Below are 21,926 nucleotides of genomic sequence, written 5' to 3'. Positions count from 1 at the left end.
AGAGGAGAGTGAGAGAGATGGGTGGAGAGAGAAAGAGGGGTGGAGAGTGAGAGAGAGGGGTGGAAAGAGAGAGAGGGAGAGAGAAGGGGGGAGAGAGAAAGGGGAGAAGAGAGAAAGGGGAGGAGAGTGAGAGAGAGGGATGGAAAGAGAGAAGGGGGAGAGAGAGATTGTGGAGAGAGTAAGGGGAGGAGAGCGAGAGAGAAGGGGAGAGAGAAAGGGGTGGAGAGAAAAAGAGAGGGGGAGGAGAGTGAGAGAGGGTGGAGAGAGAAAGGGGAGGGGAGAGAGAAAGGGGAGGAGAGTGGAAGAGAGAAACAGAGAGAGGGGGGAGAGAAAGAGGGAGGGGAGAGAGAAAGAGGGAGGGGAGAGAGAAAGAGGGAGGGGAGAGAAGGGGAGAGAGAAAGAGAGGGGGAGGAGAGTGAGAGAGGGTGGAGAGAGAAAGGGGAGGGGAGAGAGAAAGGGGAGGAGAGTGTGAGAGAGAAACAGAGAGGGGGAGAGAGAAAGAGGGAGGGGAGAGAGAAAGAGGGAGGGGAGAGAGAAAGAGGGAGGGGGAGAGAGAAAGAGGGAGGGGAGAGAGAAAGAGGGAGGGGAGAGAGAAAGGGGAGGAAAGAGAGGGTGGAGGGAGAAAGGGGAGGAGAGAGAGAGGGGGGTGGAGAGAGAAAGGGAGGAGTGGAGAGAGAAAGGGAGGAGAGAGAGAGAGATTTACTCCCACGAGGACTCGCCATATTACACTGATCCTCGCTGCTTAACTCCAAACTCACTCTGTGTACGTTGTTGTTCCAGATACGTGCTGAGTGGAAGGACGGCTATGCATTATGGGCAGACAGTTTTATCTTTGTGTATTCCATAACAGATCGAAACTCATTCAACGAAATCACCCGAATCAAGAAAAGCGTCGAAAACGCTCGGAAATCATCGAGTCTCGCCGGCATTCTGGTCGGAAACAAGAACGATCTCCTCCACGACCGCCAAGTCACGGAGCTCGAAGGCCAGGAACTAGCCGACGAGTTAGGATGTAGATTTTACGAGGTCTCGGCCGCTGATTGGACGCAGGTGGAAGTTATTCAAGACGTTTTCAGAGACATGTACAGAGAGTTTAAACGGTCAAAGTCACTTAAAGATGGCCGCCAACGAAAGACGAGCTCCTCTCAAAGGTTCAAACAGGCCATTCAGAAGGTGATCACGGGGAAATCGAACAATAACAAACGCACAGCGACGATGTGACAACGATAGAAACTGGTGGTGGATGTTGTGTAAAGTATATCTGTGATTGTGTGCGTGATTCCTGCTGATTCAGTGAAATATGCAGCAAGATATGCATGGGTGCATCTTGCTGCATATATGGATTAATTTCACTATGATGGAATGGTCGGGGAAATTATTCATACATTATTTCATTGTTCGATATTTAAATGTTGAATGATTACTGGACATGGGCGCCTGACGATTCAACGAAATCATGATCTCGCAATCTCACAATGGGACATCATTTAGGCGACCGGAAGATATGTTTAATTAGAACATCACGTGGAGCAAGGTTCTTTGCGAAGCATTCGCCGGAAACCAGTCCCGCAGAACCTGCACCCGGTTTGATGACCCCACGCGTTGCTGTGGTATGTATATATAAACATACTATTTTGAATATTTTAAAAATCATGTGAAATTCGCTGCGAAAGAACGTATACGGGATGTCATATTGAAATCACATAGGGATCTTCTGTCTAGTGGTTAAAGCCTTTCTCGCGAAAACCGTGTTCGATTCCCTACATGGGCGCAATAATTATGACTGTAACCAATCTGTGGATCCCCAAGCCGTGACATGGCTTGAGTATTGTTTCAATATGGCTAAACCTTTTTAATTTTTTTTCTGACTTTGTACAACTTAGAAGAAACTAGTGAACATTAATCTTAAATGTTAAAAAAGGTGACAAGGTGAAGGATGTGTCGGAATCTGATAGCCACAAAGATGATGTATTCGAGAACTGGTGAACCAATTTAACAGCTCCTATTTTTCACTTTAAAGCTGATCGATCAATGTCAAGCACTAGCGATATGCCTTTTCATGTAGTCGCGTGTCTCGCTTACCACACTGGCTCCATGTAGCTCCTGTCGTACTCAGTAGTGATTGGGACAATTAGTCGCAACAGTAAAAGCAGGCCTGTGATTAACCTGAAATATTTACTTGCCAAAATAATGACAACTAGCATGTCAGGACATTACCCTAACAACCTGAGATTCGAATTGTCTTTAAAATCAGACGGACTGACTGCCAATTTGCATCCCTGCAGTAACCTTAAAGAGTGATTAAAATCGTTGCTCATTATTTCAAATTCAGTAGTACGTCATTCATATGTATGGGATGGCACATGTTAGACTAGCATTACATGCAGTATTAATGATACAATACGTAGGTAACTGAAGGAACATGAAAAAGAATATTCCGGAAGTTCACCTGAAATGGCCGATGGTCATGTTTCCAACTTTCTTTTCCAGAATGAAAACAGATGACCACTCCAAAGGCCGAATCAAGATGGCCACCAGTTAAACTGCGTGTGGTCTAGCTCCTCCCCGTGACCGCTTGTCAACTAGGTGTGGTGATTATCATCAGCATATCTGTGTTTTCTGGAACAGTATTAAGGCAGTCAAGCAGCCAGTCCCGTGTGGATGGATTTCCTGGTGGCAAGGTTCGTTGCACTACTGCACATGCGTCAACTCTGCTGGTAAAGATGGCGGACTTTCCGGGCGTAATGTCTTGATAACTGTTGGAATTCGTGAGAAATTCAATGTGCTTTTATACCAAATATTCTCAGATTGATAAAATGTGATACGTGAAGGAATAAAGACCGGCGTCTGGTACTATACAACGGAACCTCATTTATACGGACCTCGTTAAACCAGACACCCAACTATTACTGGTGGACGATGTTGAGAAAAGACCGGAATTACGAGGTTACCTTGTAATTAATTCTTGTCTCCGACGAAAAGGATGGGAATTCGTCCAAGTGCTCCTCAATAATCAAACTGTTAATTGTCATGATCATACGAATGTCACCCAAAATACCTATGTGTATATAAAGAAACTGTTCTCTGATGTAAATTTCAAACGGCGGGATAATGAGTGTATGCACCATGTTTTTTTGAGGGAAGGTAAGCGGTCTTGTCTTCCATGGTGAACAAGCATTTTACCATCCTTTGGACATATTGTAAATAACGACAGCGTCGTGAACGCCTGTCTTCGTCACCGACATCGACTGAAACAGTAGTTGTTGGTGTCCAGTGTATGAGTCTGTAACGTCCACTCCTTTGGTCAGTCATATATCAACAGATCATTTACATCGAAAGATCGAGGAACTGAATGTAATGCACATATTTTCACACGATGACCGACAAATGTGTAAAATGTTTACTGTTTGCGAAAAATTAAAGCACTCAATACAAAACACAATTCAGCACCGACTCTTTGTTCACACGACACCTGGGCCGATTTTTTTTTTCACAAAGTTTCTTTTAACGACTTTTTGTATTGTTTGTAATTTGCGTTACAATCAGCACGTGACAACGATGTATCCATGTTTGACTTAACTGTTTTCTGAAGAATTGAAAGTGAAAAGAGTTCTTGTACGACTGCGAGTAGTGCTCTACCTGACACCTGGAAGGCTCTGATTGAAATATTTATAAAATAGTGTCTATATATAACAATCCTTCAATAGAATAAAAAGATAAATTCTGATTAATAATATTTTTTTAGTAAAATTTATTTCATGCCTTTTTCTATAGAAGAGCTGTTTGACAGTAAACAAAAGACATGGTACAATTTCTATATTTTAATCATAATTTCTCCTTTTTAGCCACAGAGAGTGGTTGTTTCTGTGGATATAAAAAAAAGTCATCTCTGTGACTTGACCTTCCCGTGGAGACAGGATTAATGTATTCGCTTCCTGCAAATTGTTATCTAGATGATTATTGCCAGAATAAGCCAAGGTGTTTTTTGGTGGTGAGGAAATCAACAAAATGTTAAGCAGCTTCAGTTGTGCTAAAATACCAATGGTATTTCGGGCTCCGTCTAACTTGAGCACAAGTATGTTTTCATTTCCGAAATTATCCAGTCGGCCCAGAAATTATATTTTGATAATCACCGTGTTAGTTATTTGTAGTAATCATTGTGAAAAGAGCGTTACGAAACAATCAGACGCATGAGATCCTATTAACACTGAGTGCACATACTGATCTCCATGAGTCAATTCTAAAAAAACGCGCCCGTTCACGTGCAGCTCTTCGCTCAGCGTTAGGGTACATTTCTAATTGTTCAATATTTTCACATAACTCGACTTTTATTCATGGCTCTTAGTTCTCATTGCATGTTCCTCCATCACCGTTTCACCACGCATCACTGGTGATCGATTACTGTCCCGGACTCTTGTTATGTCACCAATACCTGACAATCATGGGGTTGTTACACAGGGTAATTCGTACAATCTGTTGTATTTAGTGTTGTATCGAGTTATAAGAGTTCGAATTTCGATCTCATACTTATCTCGAAGTGCATTGTTGATACTACTTCAGTCCTCACATACATGTATCATTCAAACTCTGAATCTCGATTAACAGCAGCCAAGGGGTAGAAGTTTTTTTTAAATATCTGCCGGGCAAAAGAAAACACACACTTAGAAATTGGATTTCACAGCAAAAAATACAAACGTCATCAAAACGTTACTAGGCTGAAGACACTGTAACACTGCAAACGTAAGGTCCAAAACACAACGATATAAAAAAAACCGTGGGATCACAATCGAATAAACATTTTTGGTTTGTTTCATTTTCAGTCCCCATCAAACATGGGGTATACTTTATTTTGCCCGGCGCCGCGAATAGCTCGTAAACTGTTGATGAGGCGTAAAACAATATTCATTCTTTCACACCTTTGCCCGGTAGTCTTCGATGTCATCGATGAGCAAGTTTTTGATTTTGTTTATTTTGGTATTGGATATTTTCCTGCATATCGTTGGATTCATTCGATAAGCGAATGCTATTATTGTTATCATTACTATTGCTTTGATCAGATTGAACCTATTCAATGTTATTGTATGTCGGTGTTAAAATTCAAGGTTTAGAGGCAGCGGAAGTTCACGTACGGCGCGTATTGTGTGGGAGAATCACCCCTTTTTTGTATTTCAATCTTGACAGTGTAGTTCAATGGCAACAACGACGCTTGCATTCATGGGAGTAGTCTTTGCGTGACGTACAGGACGATGACGTCACTGTTGCGACACCAGCGTGGTGTGCATTAATGTTCACCGTCATGTACTTGTTCATCAACACTTGATCACGTGATGCATCATGTGACCAGATCATGTGATCTCACCCATCTGTAGCATCGCACCCGTCTGTGATGTAAACCTATCTGTGATATCTATAAATATGATACACAAATCATGGCTGTGTTCTGTTCTCCTTTTCTTATGCTTGTTTGTTGTTTAACGCCGCACTCAGACGGCGGTCTGTAAATAATCGAGTCTGGACCAGACAATCCAGTGATTGACATCAGGAGCATCGATCCATGCAATTGGGATCGATGACGTGCATCAACCAAGTCAGCGAGCCTGACCACCCGATCCCTTTAGTCGCCTCTTACAAGCATAGTCGCCTTTTATGGCAAGCATGGATTGCTGAAGACCAATTCGACCGCGGATCTTCACGGGTCCATTTTGTTGTGAGTGATACGTATTACTCAACAGGTCTTGTATGGCTCTTTATTACATACGCAGGCAAACATATCGAGGTTCATAAAAATCACATGAACCCTAGGTTCATATCACGTCACGAGACAAACGTGTAGTGTTTCCGTCATCCGAAAGGCATTGTTGACGCCATTCGAATCTTGTTGACATCACACTAGCACAATTTGTCGAATGACGTCAACAGCTTCAGCTATGACATCATTCGACAAATTGTGCTTCCGCTGTTAATGCGACTTGCTGTCCTAAAAGGTAGACATCTTCTTCGGTAACACATAGAACATTATGTTCGTGTTCATATCATACTAGGTTTACGACACTCATATAACATCCTCTATATTATATCGTGGGCTCCATATTATCGCAGTATCGGTAAATATCGTAATCCACACCCTCTGTCGAGTTTTTATTTGAGCAAACCTAAACACGATCTTTCATCGCTTGATCGAATACAGGTACTCGCGGTATGTCACGGCGACTCGTAAGTGTACACGTAAACTTTTTAATGACAGTTTCTGGAATGTTTTTGAAGTGGAATTACCCTTACCACCGTTCGTAATTGATTCGAAAAGACCCCCATTTGTTTGGACGAATTCCCTTGAGCCAACCTAGGTCGTATGTATACTGATTATGCATAATCAAAGACAGGAAGTGACGTAAAGCACATGTTCCACACGTCTCACACCTCGAGTCGCCGATGACAGGTACTTTGTTTACCGATCAATCCGAATTGATGTGTCATAAAAGTTGAACCAAGAACAAGAAACGTTATGCGTAATTAATAGGTTAGTAAGCATGCGCCATTACGATCAATATTAATGGGAACAACATTCACTCAGTCACAATTTGACTTGGAACACTGCAGGTTCGTGCAGTGCTCCACGAGCTGGGCAGTACAGGGCTCTCGGTCACTCTTGGACTTGGTACACTGCAGGTTCGTGGACGAACAGTGCTCCACGAGCTTGGCAGCACAGGGCTCTCAGTCTCGTCTGCAGGTTCGTGCAGAGCTCCACGTGGGGTGGGTGGGGGAGGTGCTGGGCAGCACAGGGCTCTCAGTCTCTGTTGGGCCTGGTACACTACAGGTTCGTGCAGAGCTCCACGTGTTGGGCAGCACAGTGCTCTCAGTCTCTGTTGGACTTGGTACACTGCAGGTCCGTGCAGTGCTCCACGAGCTGGGCAGTACGGGGCTCTCAGTCTCTGTTGGACTTGCAGAGTTCAAGGTGCTGGGCAGTACGGGGCTCTCAGTCTCTCTTGGGCCTGGTACACTACAGGTTCGTGCAGAGCTCCACGTGTTGGGCAGCACAGTGCTCTCAGTCTCTGTTGGACTTGGTACACTGCAGGTCCGTGCAGTGCTCCACGAGCTGGGCAGTACGGGGCTCTCAGTCTCTGTTGGACTTGCAGAGTTCAAGGTGCTGGGCAGTACGGGGCTCTCAGTCTCTCTTGGGCCTGGTACACTACAGGTTCGTGCAGAGCTCCACGTGTTGGGCAGCACAGGGCTCTCAGTCTCTCTTGGGCCTGGTACACTGCAGGTTCGTGCAGAGTTCAAGGTGCTGGGCAGTACCGGGCTCTCAGTCTCTGTTGGACTTGGTACACTGCAGGTCCGTGCAGTGCTCCACGAGCTGGGCAGTACGGGGCTCTCAGTCTCTGTTGGACTTGCAGAGTTCAAGGTGCTGGGCAGTACGGGGCTCTCAGTCTCTGTTGGACTTGGTACACTGCAGGTTCGTGCAGAGCTCCACGAGCTGGGCAGTACGGGGCTCCCAGTCTCTGTTGGACTTGGTACACTGCAGGTTCGTGCAGAGTTCAAGGTGCTGGGCAGTACCGGGCTCTCAGTCTCTGTTGGACTTGGTACACTGCAGGTCCGTGCAGTGCTCCACGAGCTGGGCAGTACGGGGCTCTCAGTCTCTGTTGGACTTGCAGAGTTCAAGGTGCTGGGCAGTACGGGGCTCTCAGTCTCTGTTGGACTTGGTACACTGCAGGTCCGTGCAGTGCTCCACGAGCTGGGCAGTACGGGGCTCTCAGTGTCTGTTGGACTTGGTACACTGCAGGTTCGTAGGCGTACAGGGGTCTCAGTCACCTGGAGTTGCGTCCCTTATGCGTGCCAGAAATCTATGATCTTTGGTTCAGACCATATCCGTGCTCGTGGGTTTACCAATGGGATAAACATCGGAGACTTGAAACACTTCCTCCCGTTTACTAATGTTTACCCACTCACTCACTCACTCTGATGACAACTTACAGAAATTATGTTTATTCAAACTTGAAATGGATCTGAAAGATCAAGTACATTTTGTATCACATCCCAAGCAAACAATCTCTTTCAGCCTCCACCTGTACTGCATATCCAATAAACCATGTAACAAAATATTTGCATTTGAGAACTAAACCTGAAAAGTATCATCTGTTTACTGCCCAGAGCTTGTGGATAAATCGTTTCCCGTTTCCCAATATGTGTACAGTGTGTGAATTTCATAATATTACTGGTCACCCCGCCGTGTTATTGCTGGAATATTGCTCAAAGCCCTTAAATTCCTGCTCACTCATACACTGTTCTGAGGCAGGAATATATGTAATGATTATCGTATATCACGACGTCCCAGAACCTGACAAAATAGTCAACCCAGAACCTGACAAAAAATCACTTATTGACCGAATGAGCCGCTGGGTTACGATGTCTTTGTCACAGTGTATTCTTACCCCTGCTGCCCCCCTGTACAAGACCCGTGAAGATCCGGGGTAGAATACATCTTCAGCAACCCATGCTTGCCGTAAAAGGCGACTATGCTTGTCGCAAGAGGCGACTAACGGGATCGGGTGGTCAGACTCGCTGACTTGGTTGAAGCATGTCATCGATCCCAATTGCATGGATCTATGCTCATGATATCAATCACTGGATTGTCTGGTCCCGACTCGATTGGTGTGCGGCGTAAAACAACAAACCAACCAACCCGGGGTACAATGAGAACAATTCACCTGCTTAGCTGTGGTTACCGCATTCCCTTTATATCGGATCCCGTTTTGATTCGAAGATCCTACAAAGCGTTCGCTGATTACACGCCGAGATTCCCTAGATCAGATACACTTACACTGTGAGATCGTTCCATATGTCACAAAAGCACACACCATGTATACACATCAGGAACTAGACTGTCATACAGTCCCTGAACGATTGTATTTTCCCTTCTGTGCAGACCTTTAAAGGTATAATGCTATAGCTATTTATGGAGCAAGTCTAGATTTTCAACAGGTTCTGAATATTCCAGCTCACTGGTGCTCCTTTTCAATTTAAAAGAACTTGCTTGTTTTATCAATTTTGTATATTTTCAGCGACTATGCGTTAATCTATCCAGATGGTTGGAATACTACATGAGCCATTTACTGGCTACATTGACAGGTACAAGGGGTCCCACTGTGTCTGACGAAGGACCCCCGCAAACCCATCGTAAACTTTGAAGCATCTCTATTGAATTCCACCTCTTTTGATGTTTGTGAAAAACAAAGCGATTGTAGTTTGGTTTCTGTGGAGATTAAACCAACGCTCCATCACATCGGGCCAGCTTTCAGACAAACATCAACAAACCCGAGCTTAACACTGTAGCAGAGTTGCTTCACACAGTGTGTAGATTACCGTCAAAAATAAACCACACGTCACGAACACCGCTACTAATTAGCTTTGATGACTCCACAAACCAGAGTTATCTCCCCTCACAGCTGTGAAAACCACAGCACCTGGCAAAAGCTTCAAGGCCCTTGCTAAAAATCCCCTATCACAAACATACCTGGTATACAGTCGATTTGACCTTGAACTCAACTAATGACGTCATCAAGACAGGCACTATTTCTCCGTCGAAAACGAGATCAAAGAGCCCTGTTTTCTTTGCGTGGCTTATACTTAAATGTGTTTTACGACTTTGAAAATAAATTGTTTGTTTATTGTATTAAGATTCTATTATCTCTGTCGAAAGCTGCAAGGATTACGACGCAAATGGGTGAAATCATGGCGCAATAAAGTTGTCAGCCATTTAATACTTCCGTTACGGCTTCGAGAGGTTTACATCGTGCTTGTAACGGCCACGTGCATGGCGAGAAAATCACACCTTCGTATTCCTGCGCGAGTCTGGCGGATGAGATGTAGAACAATCTGGTTCGCAGAACAAGCAGACGCTATTTCATGGCTCATAAAATAACACCAAATTGATTAAATGCCCTGTTCTATCGTATAACAAAAACATGTTGGGAGAGGTATTTTCTCCCTCTGCATGTCTTACAGTGAAGAGTACCACACACGTTCCGTCAGTCAGAGAATATAGGACACGTTGCGTTAAGATACACACAGTTTTACAGGTCACTGATTGTATAACCTCCCCTCACACTTTCAGAATAGGGACGGTCGTGTAGCCTAGTGGAAAAATCGTTCGCTCGTCGTACCGAAGATCCGGGTTTGAGCGAGTGAGTATGATTTTACACCGTTAAATCGGCAATATTCAAGCAATATCACGGCGGGGGACACCAGAAATAGGCTTCAAACGCTGTACCCATGTGGGGAATCAAATCCGTGTTTTCGGCGTGGCGAGCGAACGCTTAAACCACGAGGCTACCCAATCACCCAAGATCCGGATTTGATTTGACCACATGGTTACAATTAGACTGACAATTTGCCCCCAGAAATAAAGTATTTTTTAAACATATATATCTACAAAATATAAAATCAAATCCAAGTGGAGTCCAGAGCAATCTTTAATTTCAGGAGCCGAGGCAATCTAGACTTGACAAATCATTCTAGATTTAAGTTAGATTCCTCTCTTAGTTTAAACTCTGGGTCTGGGAGACGAGACGAGGGTCAGTGGAGAGTAGGGTACAATTGTGTGAAGCCCATTCCGGGTGGCTCACTCACTCACTCACCCACTCACTCACTCACTCACTCACTCACTCACCAACTCACTCACTCACTCACTCACTCACTCACTCACTCACTCACTCACTCACTCACTCACTCACCAACTCACTCACTCACTCACTCACTCACTCACCAACTCACTCACTCACTCACTCACTCACTCACTTACTCACTCACTCACTCACCAACTCACTCACTCACTCACTCACTCACTCACTCACTCACTTACTTACTCACCAACTCACTCACTCACTCACTCAATCACTCACTCACCAACTCGCTCACTCACTCACTCACTCACCAACTCACTCACTCACTCACTCACTCAATCACTCACTCACCAACTCGCTCACTCACTCACTCACAAACTCACTCTCTCACTCACTCACTCACTCACTCACTCATCAACTCACTCACTTACTCACTCACTCACTTACTCACCAACTCACTCACTCACTTACTCACTCACCAACTCACTCACCAACTCACTTACTCACTCACTCACTTACTCACTCACCAACTCACTCACTCACTCACTCACCAACTCAGTTACTCACTCACTCACTCACCAACTCACTCACTCACCACTCACCAACTCACTACACTCACTCACTCACTCACTCACTCACTCACTCACCAACTCAGTCAGTCACTCACTCACTCACTCACTCACCAACTCACTCACTCACCACTCACCATTCTCTTTCTGGTGTCCCCCGCTGTGATATTGCTGGAATATTGCTAAAAGCGGCGTAAAACCGTACTCACTCACTCACTCTCCTTCCATGACACATTTGATTAAGATGTAAGTACATTACCCGCTGATGTCCATCCCTTAAAGCCATTCACTCATCTGAAATATACCGTGCAGTTTCAATTGGAAGTTAAAGAATACGATGTATTTTTGGGAGGTAAATAGTAATCACTCTATTTGCTTTGACCTTTTACCCAGCACATGTAATCTAAATACACTTCGTTAATCGGCTCCGCACTCAGAAGCTGGGAATAATTAGCACTTTGATGTATATCTCCACATCTATGTAAATACGTACTTACACGCCTGGGAATGCATTGTGCAGATGGTGCATCTCCCGAACTGCATTCTCCTCCCTCGTCTGTATTGCAGATTGCAGTGCTAAACTCTGACTCAGGTATCGTTATTTGGAACCCCGGCATGGTGAGATAAAACGACCAGAATATGTGACAGACATACTTTAACGTGTGTACCTACGTCATCAGCACGACGAATGACGTCATTATCTCGTAAATGTACATGTGCTCACGTTTCAGTTTCTGACAACATCTAATTTAATCCGGAACTACTTTTTTGGTTAAAAAATGTAAAGCACTAATCCGGACACACATGGGAGCATTAGTCAAAGTAGCCAGTCAAACAACCAGCATGTTCCAAGCATGGGAATCGCCACAGGGGAGCAGAGCATGATTTAATTGTCTGCAAAAGTAGCCATGTTTTTAAGAACTTTATAAGGTGCCAGAAAGATAAAAATGAGATCGAATTTAGTGGACGGCAAGCATCTTCCCGAAGCAAGGGAGTTAACTTACTAAAAGTACAGTTACCACCCTTGCCGAACTAGGATGGAATTGTGGAGTAATATTTTGACTGCACTAACGAGTCTATGCATAGTCAAATGAAAATCGCGTGACGAAATCAACATCCGGTTCGTTAAGTACCATGCAGATTTCGATCGATTGCCGCATTTGCAAAGCATGGGTAATATCAACCTAGCGTCAACAGATATTTTTCCAAATCTTTACTTCTTTTTAGTCAAGGTGTTCACGTGATTTGATACACCTCGCGAAGTGAGTGAGTGATGGTGCAGCAGCAGTGGATGAAGTAGTTGTACACATGGAGCCCTAACACTAACCATCAATCGAGCAACAATATAACATCAATGCATATTATTTCATACAAAAACTAGGAAGATAATGGAATCTATAATGACATGCCTCGCTCTTAAGAAACAAGTTAACGTGTAATTCAAAGACTGTATGGCTGTATTGTAACTGAAGCTGTAGATGGCTGTATTGTAACTGAAGCTGTAGGGGCCGATGTAATCCTGCACCATGACCGTGGAATATATTTATTTTATGAAAAAATTATGATATAGAAATGTATACAGAAGCAAGTCTAGACTATTCCGCGGCATAGGGATTTTTTTTATTTTTAGAGTCAAGAAAGATATTGTGTAATATAAGATTTCAGAGACTAAATGTTAGTCTAGGGCCGATGACCTACATCCATGCTGAATAAAGATGATGATGTACCTGCGCTCCTTGCTCCCCAACCCTGATGCTAACTGTTAGACTGTCTACTCGTCTGCACATCCGACAGCCACCTGTTGATACTGATATGTTTACCGTTATGCTACACGCTCAACGCCACTGAGCTCCATCCTCACCTCGACCTGATGACCTGCTTTGCCCTGTCAGTCACTCAGCTGGAGTGGGCTGTTCCAGTGTTGGCAGGTATATTGGTCAGCGTGCCGACTCGGAGGCGCGGGAACACCTGGCACACTCCTCCTCTACAGATGTTGACACAAACACGACAGGCTACTTTGATGTTACGTTTCATTAAGCTGACGAAAAGCGCATTGAAGACGATTTGTTTGGGAGATGAGGATGCGGCTTAATTCTGGGTCAGTATTGTTCAGCATTATCACATTACAAAGAAACATGCTTTCATTTCCGAAATTATCCATACCCGAATAGCAACCATTTCAGCCAATCAGTAGGGATGCTTTTTGTAGGGGGTTTTCACGTAACCCTTATCACGTCTGAAATAGCTATAGTGATGTACTTGGTTAAGTGGAAATAGTGTTCATGGAACCCTCCAGGATTAAGGTCGCCTTAAGCCTCATACTGTCAGTGCTGGAGACGAGTCTAGGTCGAATGAGGCGGGAATATGGAACTGGAATGGAATGAGGTGATAGTTTTGTTAAATACATGCTCTGGGGTCTGTAACAGAACACGAACCAATACAGTTTGTCTGGGGTAGGATTGGCTTCGAACCATTAGACGAAGGCATAAGTACCTACTTCTTAAATCCTGTTTACAGTTAGTCGTACCCTTCAAAAGAATGTGTAAACGCATTCGTAAAAAATGGATAGTTCTCTTCAAGGAATGAAATAGACCTATGTAAAACTACAGACAAACAACAGTTAACTATATTTCGTATAACTAAATATATCTAACATTTTTTTATGATGTAAATGCATTATGTAAATGTATGTGTATGAGTGTGTGTGTGTGTGTGTGTGTGTCTGTGTGTGTGTCTGTGTGTGTGCGTGTGTGTGTGTGCGTGTATGTAATGTACACATTCTATTCTATTCTATTCAACCTTAAACTTGTATATACGTCTCCCTGGGAAATATATGATTAACTGAGTGTTATATGGAACAGGTGGCTCTGTCTTCTGAGGTACCGGAATTCACAGTGAAAGAGTTACGTCCCTTGGGAGTGCCATGATCCGATGCCCATGCTTGGTATCCAAGATTGGCCCTAACTGTGGGTTTCAGACTGCTTCACTGAGGACGATCGCCCCACATTCATCTGACACGCAGTGACATAACTGAATCCTATATCAATACAAGAAAATAAATATCGTGCTTCATATCCTGGACGTTAGTACGATACTAAGTAACACCATGAAAGCCCCGTCGTTCCAACCAAGGACCTGCTTGCCGTAAATGGCGACTATGCTTGCCGTAAGAGGCGACCAACGGCATCGGGTGGTCAGACTCGCTCACTTGGTGGCGTAGATCAAGGCTCATGACGTCAATAACTGGATTGTCTAGTCCAGATTCGATTATGTACAGACCGCCGGCACATAGCTGGAATATTGCTGAGTGTGGCGTTAAACGACAAACAAACAAAACGAAGAAACATCTACAGGATCGTGGTCGATGAGGGGAGATATTTAGCGTGGCGCTGTCGTCACTGACGGTGGGATTAGGACACTGTGACGTCAGCTGATTGTTGTCCACCAGCAGGGACGTCGTGTCTCTGTCTCCACACCAACGTTGGTCAGACAGCTTTGCCCGTAGTAGGTGTCGAGAACCTCGCGGGAGCCGTCAACCACTGATTCTCCATGACAGTTGATGTCACTGTTATCGGGTGACAGTGTACCGAGCTGGTGATTTACAGGTATTTAGAGACAGATGAAACACGCCATGGATAATAAAAAGGCTTTATACACAAACCTTCTTGCAAATGTACGTTTGTCTTCGGTGATCTTCGGTCCCAGATGACGGGTTGTTGATGAAGTGCTGTAGTTTCTGAAGACGTAGTGCGTACTATCGGGCTGATTTAGTCATATTTATTTCAACATTGATTAATTAATTAATTACCTCCAAATGTGTATTACTTTATTACATCGAATGTAAGTTTGGAATAAAGATTTCTGACAGGAAACCCAAACCGGTGCGGGTTTCGTTGAGGCCGCCATCTTTTTATCAAAACCCGAAATGCATCTGGAAATGTGGAATCCTTATCCAAAGTTAATTTTCGTTACCCCCACTGGTACAAAACGATGAACGCAGCTGACACCTGGTGTCCCACGACATACTCATGGCCATAAGCTTAAACGATGTGGTAATGCCACATTAAGGAGTACCTGCCATTCTACCGAGATTCGATCAGGACCCGTGAAAATCCGGGGTAGAATAGGTCTTCAGCAACCCATGCTTGCCGTAAAAGGTGACTACGCTTGTCGTAAGAGGAGTCTAACGGGATCGGGTGGTCAGGCTCGCTGACTTGGTTGATGCATGTCATCGTATCCCAATTGCGTGGATCGATGCTCATGTTATCAATAACTGGATTGTCTGGTCCAGACTCGATTATTTACAGACAGCTGTCATATATTGATGAGTGCGGCGTTAACAAAAAAAAACACAAAAAAATCCTGAAATGATCAAGGAGACTTCCAGTTCAAAATGTATTTGGACTTTAATCTGAATTAAAATTAAGTGAAGTGCTCTTTGCCGCTGATACATTTCCAGTCGTAGCATCTTCTACAGATCTTCTGACATCCTTTGATCCACTTAAGGAAATGAACAGAAGAAGAGTGTAATCTTAGAATCAATATCACAACGACAAAAGTATTTTGTCAGGAAGATTTGTCATACATGTTCACACATTCATAACAACTTTATTTGTTTAACTGTTTGTTGTTTAATGCCACACTCAGCAATATTCCAGCTATATGACGGCGGTCTATCTTCGAGTCTGGACTAGCCAATCCACTCATTGATATGAAGACCATCAAGCTACGCTTTTGGGATAAGAAGACATGCAGTCACCAAGTCATCTAGCTTGTCCACTCGATCCCAAGCATGACCTGCTGCAGATCAATTCTTGGGAGTTGTTTGTTTGTTTGTTGTTTAATGCAGCACTCAGTCATACTAGTAACCTAAAGTGGAGGATTAAAAGAGTAAGTGTCTTTTGGTGTTCATTTCAGTTTGGATGAAAGTTTCTCCAACTCTGTATTTTTAGTTTTTTTCTGGCTTATAACCGACACATACACTAACGATTACTCAAATCCTGACAAATGAAAATCGTACAATTATGTAGATATGTAAAATTAAACAAGCGACCAAAATTTCTACATTTTCAAACTACAAACCATTCTACTAAAACATAGAATTTCCGAATATTTTCAGTTAAATTGGCTGGTAGCCCGTGTTATCAATTCTATAAATCATACAAATGAAATCAATTTGGGGAAAAATAATGAATATGTTCTAGTTGGTAAAGAAAACAATATCTACAAGCAACATGCGATGTACATAAAAGCCTTGATGGAAGTAGTCCTGATGTCTCCGACATCGTACTTTGAAACACATCTTACCCAGGCATATTTCTTTAAGTCTTAAGTACTAGTAGTTTAAGTTTCGTTTGAAGATAAATTGTTCTTAGTTTAGAACCTGTTTCGTGGACTAGGCCATATAAGATTTCTCTATTAAACGATTTAAAATACGAAACCATTAAGGAGGTTTCCTTTGATTTGGGTCCCTTTTGCATAAACCCGCAAAATGGACTAATTGGTCTCTTTCAGTCTCACTCCAAGTTTCTATCAACTCCGAGATCAGAGAGGCTGTTTAAAGGGTTTCTTTAAACACTATTATATATATCGATTAATGCGACCGTGACTGAAGTCATTTCAAATCAAGGGTCAGTCAACATTACTAAAGCCATGTGTATCTTGCCGGGTTGAAGATATGTCGCGAAATGGCAGCATTTACAAGGGCTACAGGTACATAAGAAAATCCACAGACTAAACCCAGGGTTAGTGGGAGTTTTGGTCCACAATGAATCCTAAATTCTCTTCTTAATGGATAGATTAAACCCTCCCCATTTGTCCAAACAACCCCGACAACAGCTGCGAGTTGGAAACCTGTCTATTTGCACGTTTTGCTCGTGTAAACATCTATTCACTGATTGGTTACTTGCCATTGACTTATTTCCTTCAGGACGAGGCTGCGGTCTTGGTACTACTCCCCTCAAGACTAGTGACAATCGATGAGCAGAGGATCAACTCCAAACGAACAGTAGACATAAGACCAACATGGAAATGTGTTCATAATCTTTGCCTCAAGTTGAGAGTTATGTTGAACAAAGACTATTTACTTTGCGTGAGATGGCCTGAAGATGGTCGGAGGCGGCGATATGAGATATCGGGATGGAATACCATACCGGCAGGGAATCCTAACACTGGCAGGCATAACAAGAGTAAAAGAAATATGGCTATTTCCCAAATGCCCTGTCACGGAGTATGGAAATTCACAACGTTTCGCTGATCATGAAGTACATTTACAAGTGCTAGTGTGTTTAAACTTTCAGCATCATCAACTGCTAATAAAACCTTTACACCTAAACATAATGTGTGTTGGATTAAACGTCGATCAATCATAAGATCTTTCCGCATGTAATACTTTGCATCAGTTGTGATTTAAGTGAGTGAGTGGGAATGGTTCTACGCCGCTTTTAGCAATATTCCAGCAATATCACGGCTGGGGACACCAGAAATTGGCTTCACACATTGTACCCGCGTCGGGAATCGAACCCGGGCCTTCGGCGTGACGAGCGAACGCTTTAACCTCTAGGCTACCCGACCTAACTTTGATTTTAGTTCATTAGAGTCTGACTATTTTTTTATAATTTCTAGGGATTTCGTAATTCACATGAGCTGTAAACACGTGTGTACACTGTATACAACCAGATTGATGCAGAGATATACTCAGTTTGGTAAATACACTGAACTATAAACGAAATGGTCTTGAGATGAAAGACCTGTGTCTAGTTTGAGTAGGAGTTTGGAAGTCATCCTATGATTTTGCTTCACAGTGTCATTCAAAGCAATGTTATGTATCATAATCTTAAATTGATCAAAACATATAATTAATATTAATATCATATGTTCGACAGTTTTAAGGTTGTTAAAATACATTACACGACACTTGTATCCGAAAATCTGCAGGCAACCATCGCACATAACCAACTATAATGTATTATATGCAAAGCCTCTCAAAACCATGTACAGGTTTCAAAGTGCCAAGTCGCGGTGGAGTAGGATAGTGGTTAAAGCGTTCGCTGGTCACGCCGAATACCCGGGTTCTATTCCAAGCATTGAGGTGAGGTGAGGTGAAATGGGGTTTAAAGTCGCGTCCAAGATTATTGCACTTATATAGCGACGTACATGCACGTGTATGTGTGTGTGTGTGTATGTGTGGCTGCCTGTACTAGTCCGGACTGATGCCGATTTATAGTGCTAGCACACTGAGATACCATGCCGCAGTTTAACATGAATACCCCACTCAGACACAGTATACTGACTCCGAGCCGACCAGTCCTTGTTTTAGCCCCTTAATGCCGAGCGCCAGACAGGGTAACAACAAGTACCATCTTTTAACGTGTTTTGGTATGACACGGCTAGGGATCGAACCCGGACCTTCCGCTCTCCGGGCGGACGCTCTACCATTAGACCACGGAGGCGGTCTTTCTCGCATTGAATGTCATGTCATTACTTTATTCGTAAGCCCCCTTCGGTGCGGACTTCGGGGGTTCAAATCCCACTTTTTCGTGAAATTGTCATGGTAAATGGCAGGTAAAGAAGTTCAGTCATTGCCATGGTGTTTAACAATTCGGTTAATTAACGTAATGTCAAAGACAAAGGCGCTGCGCTTTAATGGTCATTAGGAAATGTATTGCAATAAATAACTGTGACAAGATAGACTTTGTTGAAATCATCAAATTTCAAGACAGATAATTAGATGACACATACAAGAGATATCTATTTAACTCCTTGAAAACATTCTCAAATTTAATCATCAATCTGACTCTTGCGACGATTGCAGTATTTATGATTTCATTTCACCAATCAGTGCTGACTGACGCTATATTTCATCGTGTTCAGGAGATGATTTAATCAAGTCCAATACGCTATTTCATTACATGCACATGATAATCTTCGTGTGCTACACAGAAAGGTCAGAGTCACCATCTATACCCCAATGCGCATGTCAGCGCCGAGCAAGTCTAGACATGTAGGTTTCTGTCGAAGAATCGCGAGATGATTGACACGTTGACATTTCAAGCAACTCATCCCGTTTCTTCACGAAACGGTTTTCACTCCCAATAAAAGAAAGGAAATACGATATAACTGATCTGGATAATGTCGCTTTGTCACGGTCCTGGTGAGATTTCAGCAAGAAATTGATATAATCGGTTAACTTTGAGCTACTTTGCTTCAGCATTGATTAAATGGAATACATTTCAGCATTCAACTCCTACGTGCTAACGGATATTTCAATAAAAATGCCTTTATTGTCGAAATAAAATCCGATTCAACTTTGATGATAAACGATAAGACATATCTGTCGGTATTACGTTACCTAAAATAGCTTCACATAGGACACTAATTCAAGCGAGTTTTGTTTTCAACTAGAAATCCTATATCTGAATAATTTTATGATGTGTGATATTCTATAACATTGTGGTCTGTATACATGTAGATCAAAATGACGTTTAATTGTGTCAGTTCTTTTAAAAAATAAAATCTTTGCTGATAGCAGTGTCTATTTACGAATCCGGCTATCATCATAAGCATGTGTTTAGGAAATACTATCAGATAGTGATTATACAAGTTGTGAGTAAAATGGTGAGAGTATTCTGCCACAAACACATGCAAAGGTAAGTCAATTGTTCACCTAAAAACAACACGGAAATATACGGTACAAGTCAAAATAGGGAATTTCATCAGACACTATTTTGGTCACCGATGCGTCAAATTGGAAATGTCCTCTACTATAAAATTTGTTTAAAGCTTTACTGAAGTCTTGAATTTTGTAACCTGTATCAAACAACTTTTGAGCAAGTGTAGTAAGACGCTTTTTCAAATCTACATCGGAAGAGCATGCTCGATTGTACAGCAAACGTTGTGACATGTAGACCCTAGGGCTGGAGCTGCTGGAATATTGCTCGACATGAAGGGAAATTTATGGAAAGTTCAAGTGATTCCACTTATCATACAGTCTTTTAGATAGGGATTTGTCTGTCTGAATCTTAATGCATGGATGAACATGAAACAGATGATGCGGTTTCATGTGTCTTTTTGGGGGCACGGGTGGCCCTGTCGTCTAAGGCGACGCAATTCGCTGTGCAGAGTTGCGTCCCTTGGGCACGCCAGAAACCTATGATTGTGGGTTCAAATCCCGGTTCGCCCCAATTATGTTTCTAGGTTTGTCAGCACCATACCTGTGCTCGTGGGTTTCACCAAAGTGGTAAACGTCTGAGACCTGCATCACTTCGGGCTTTCCTCCCACATTAAGCTGACACGCCGCGATATGACTGGAATACTGTTAAAAGCGGCGTTAAACCCAACTCACTCACTCACTCACTCATGGGTCTTTTCCATTTATAGCTCAGGTTGTAATTCAGAGTGTAGAACGTCCATGATTGTTGTAACTTATGATTGTGTAGATCATACGTTTATGAGAATCACAAGTTAGGATGGTTAATTACATACTAAGTATTACCTTGTAAGTCCAGGCGGTTCTCAGTGAAACGTTCGTTTATGTTGATAAAGACGTCCCAAACAATAATCAGTTGGAACACAAGGTGTCCTGAATAACAGGGTTTCACTGTAATCAAGCACAATCTGTCAGTGGCCTGTTGCATTGATCTATGAAAAACAAAATTTAGTAATTAATTTGCATAATCACCATTATTATAATATACACAGATCTAAAGAAAGATGGCTCACAAGCTTACGTTCACACCCCAGGGCAGAGTAATCGTTTATCTCTATCCCATTGTAAAAACTCGGCCACAGATTGTTTTCAGGTAGGGCAATGGTGTATCATTTTGGATGGACTAGTCGCCCCATCAGTTGACGAGTCTTTACGTTGCGGCATATAAATCTTCCCACATCAAATAACACTCAGCATGTCGACCAGATGTCTTAGCATTCCAATTCCATATTATATGTTCCGGTCCATCATTTTATTAAACCAAGTCACGCGCCTGGTCTCCATGCCGACACGTGCCCAGTGTAACAGGTAGACTGTCGATCACCTACGTGCTGAGTGACAGATATAGACCTTCCTCCATATACCATGTCATTGTTATTGGAAGCATTCAGTTTGTTGTTGTTGTTTGTTTGTTGTTTGTTGTTTAACGCCATCAGCAATATTCCAGCGGTCTGTAAATAATCGAGATTGGACAAGACAACCCAGTGATTCGCATCATGAACATCCATCTACGCAATTGGAATACAATGACATGCACCAGCCAAGTCAGCGAGCCTAACTGTCCGATCCCGTTAGTCGCCTCTTGCGGCAAGCATGGGTTGCTGAAGACCTATTCTATCCCTTCAGTTAGTACAACTATGTAACAATATAAACCCGGGGAAACGAAAGTACAGACTTGAAAATTGGATTGGATTAAAAAATAACAAACCTTATGATAAGGTTAAAAGCTTTAAAAAGTGGCCGAAACACTTGAGGTCCAAAACACAAGTACATTGTATGACACTCGTATGAAATACATCCCCGTCGAAAAAAACATTTCTTGTTTGTTTCAGTTTAGCTACCATCAACCATGGGCTGTATTGTTTCTTTTGCCCGGCAGTATATTCAAAATGTGGGTTTCAAGTTCCATTAACAAACATATATTCATCACTACATGTGCTGATTGATTAATTCGATTATTATTATGTAAATGTAGGGGATAAAAAAGAGATGTATAAAGCAAAAAGTCAACAAGCGTTCTTAAAAATTATAAAT

The 21,926-nt window shown here is 42.8% G+C and overlaps 1 protein-coding gene across 2 annotated transcripts in view; it reads left to right on the top strand.

The window, feature by feature from the left end:
• Nucleotides 1-3,725, top strand: part of LOC139474899 (ras-related and estrogen-regulated growth inhibitor-like) — a 71,499-nt gene extending 67,774 nt beyond the window's left edge. For both annotated transcript variants that reach the window (XM_071258091.1, XM_071258092.1), the window contains exons 5-6: nt 781-1,610; nt 2,491-3,725. In XM_071258091.1, the coding sequence (XP_071114192.1) occupies nt 781-1,221 (441 nt within the window). In that variant the 3' untranslated portion in view covers nt 1,222-1,610; nt 2,491-3,725. The remainder of the gene's footprint in view (nt 1-780; nt 1,611-2,490) is intronic.
• The last annotated feature ends 18,201 nt before the right edge of the window (nt 3,726-21,926 follow it).

This window comes from Haliotis cracherodii, unplaced genomic scaffold (assembly GCF_022045235.1).
Source record: "Haliotis cracherodii isolate W230 unplaced genomic scaffold, xgHalCrac1.p SCAF_3, whole genome shotgun sequence".
NCBI lineage: Eukaryota > Metazoa > Mollusca > Gastropoda > Lepetellida > Haliotidae > Haliotis > Haliotis cracherodii.
The sequence above is the reverse complement of the archived record's forward strand: the minus strand, read 5'-3'. Positions and strand labels throughout refer to the sequence as shown.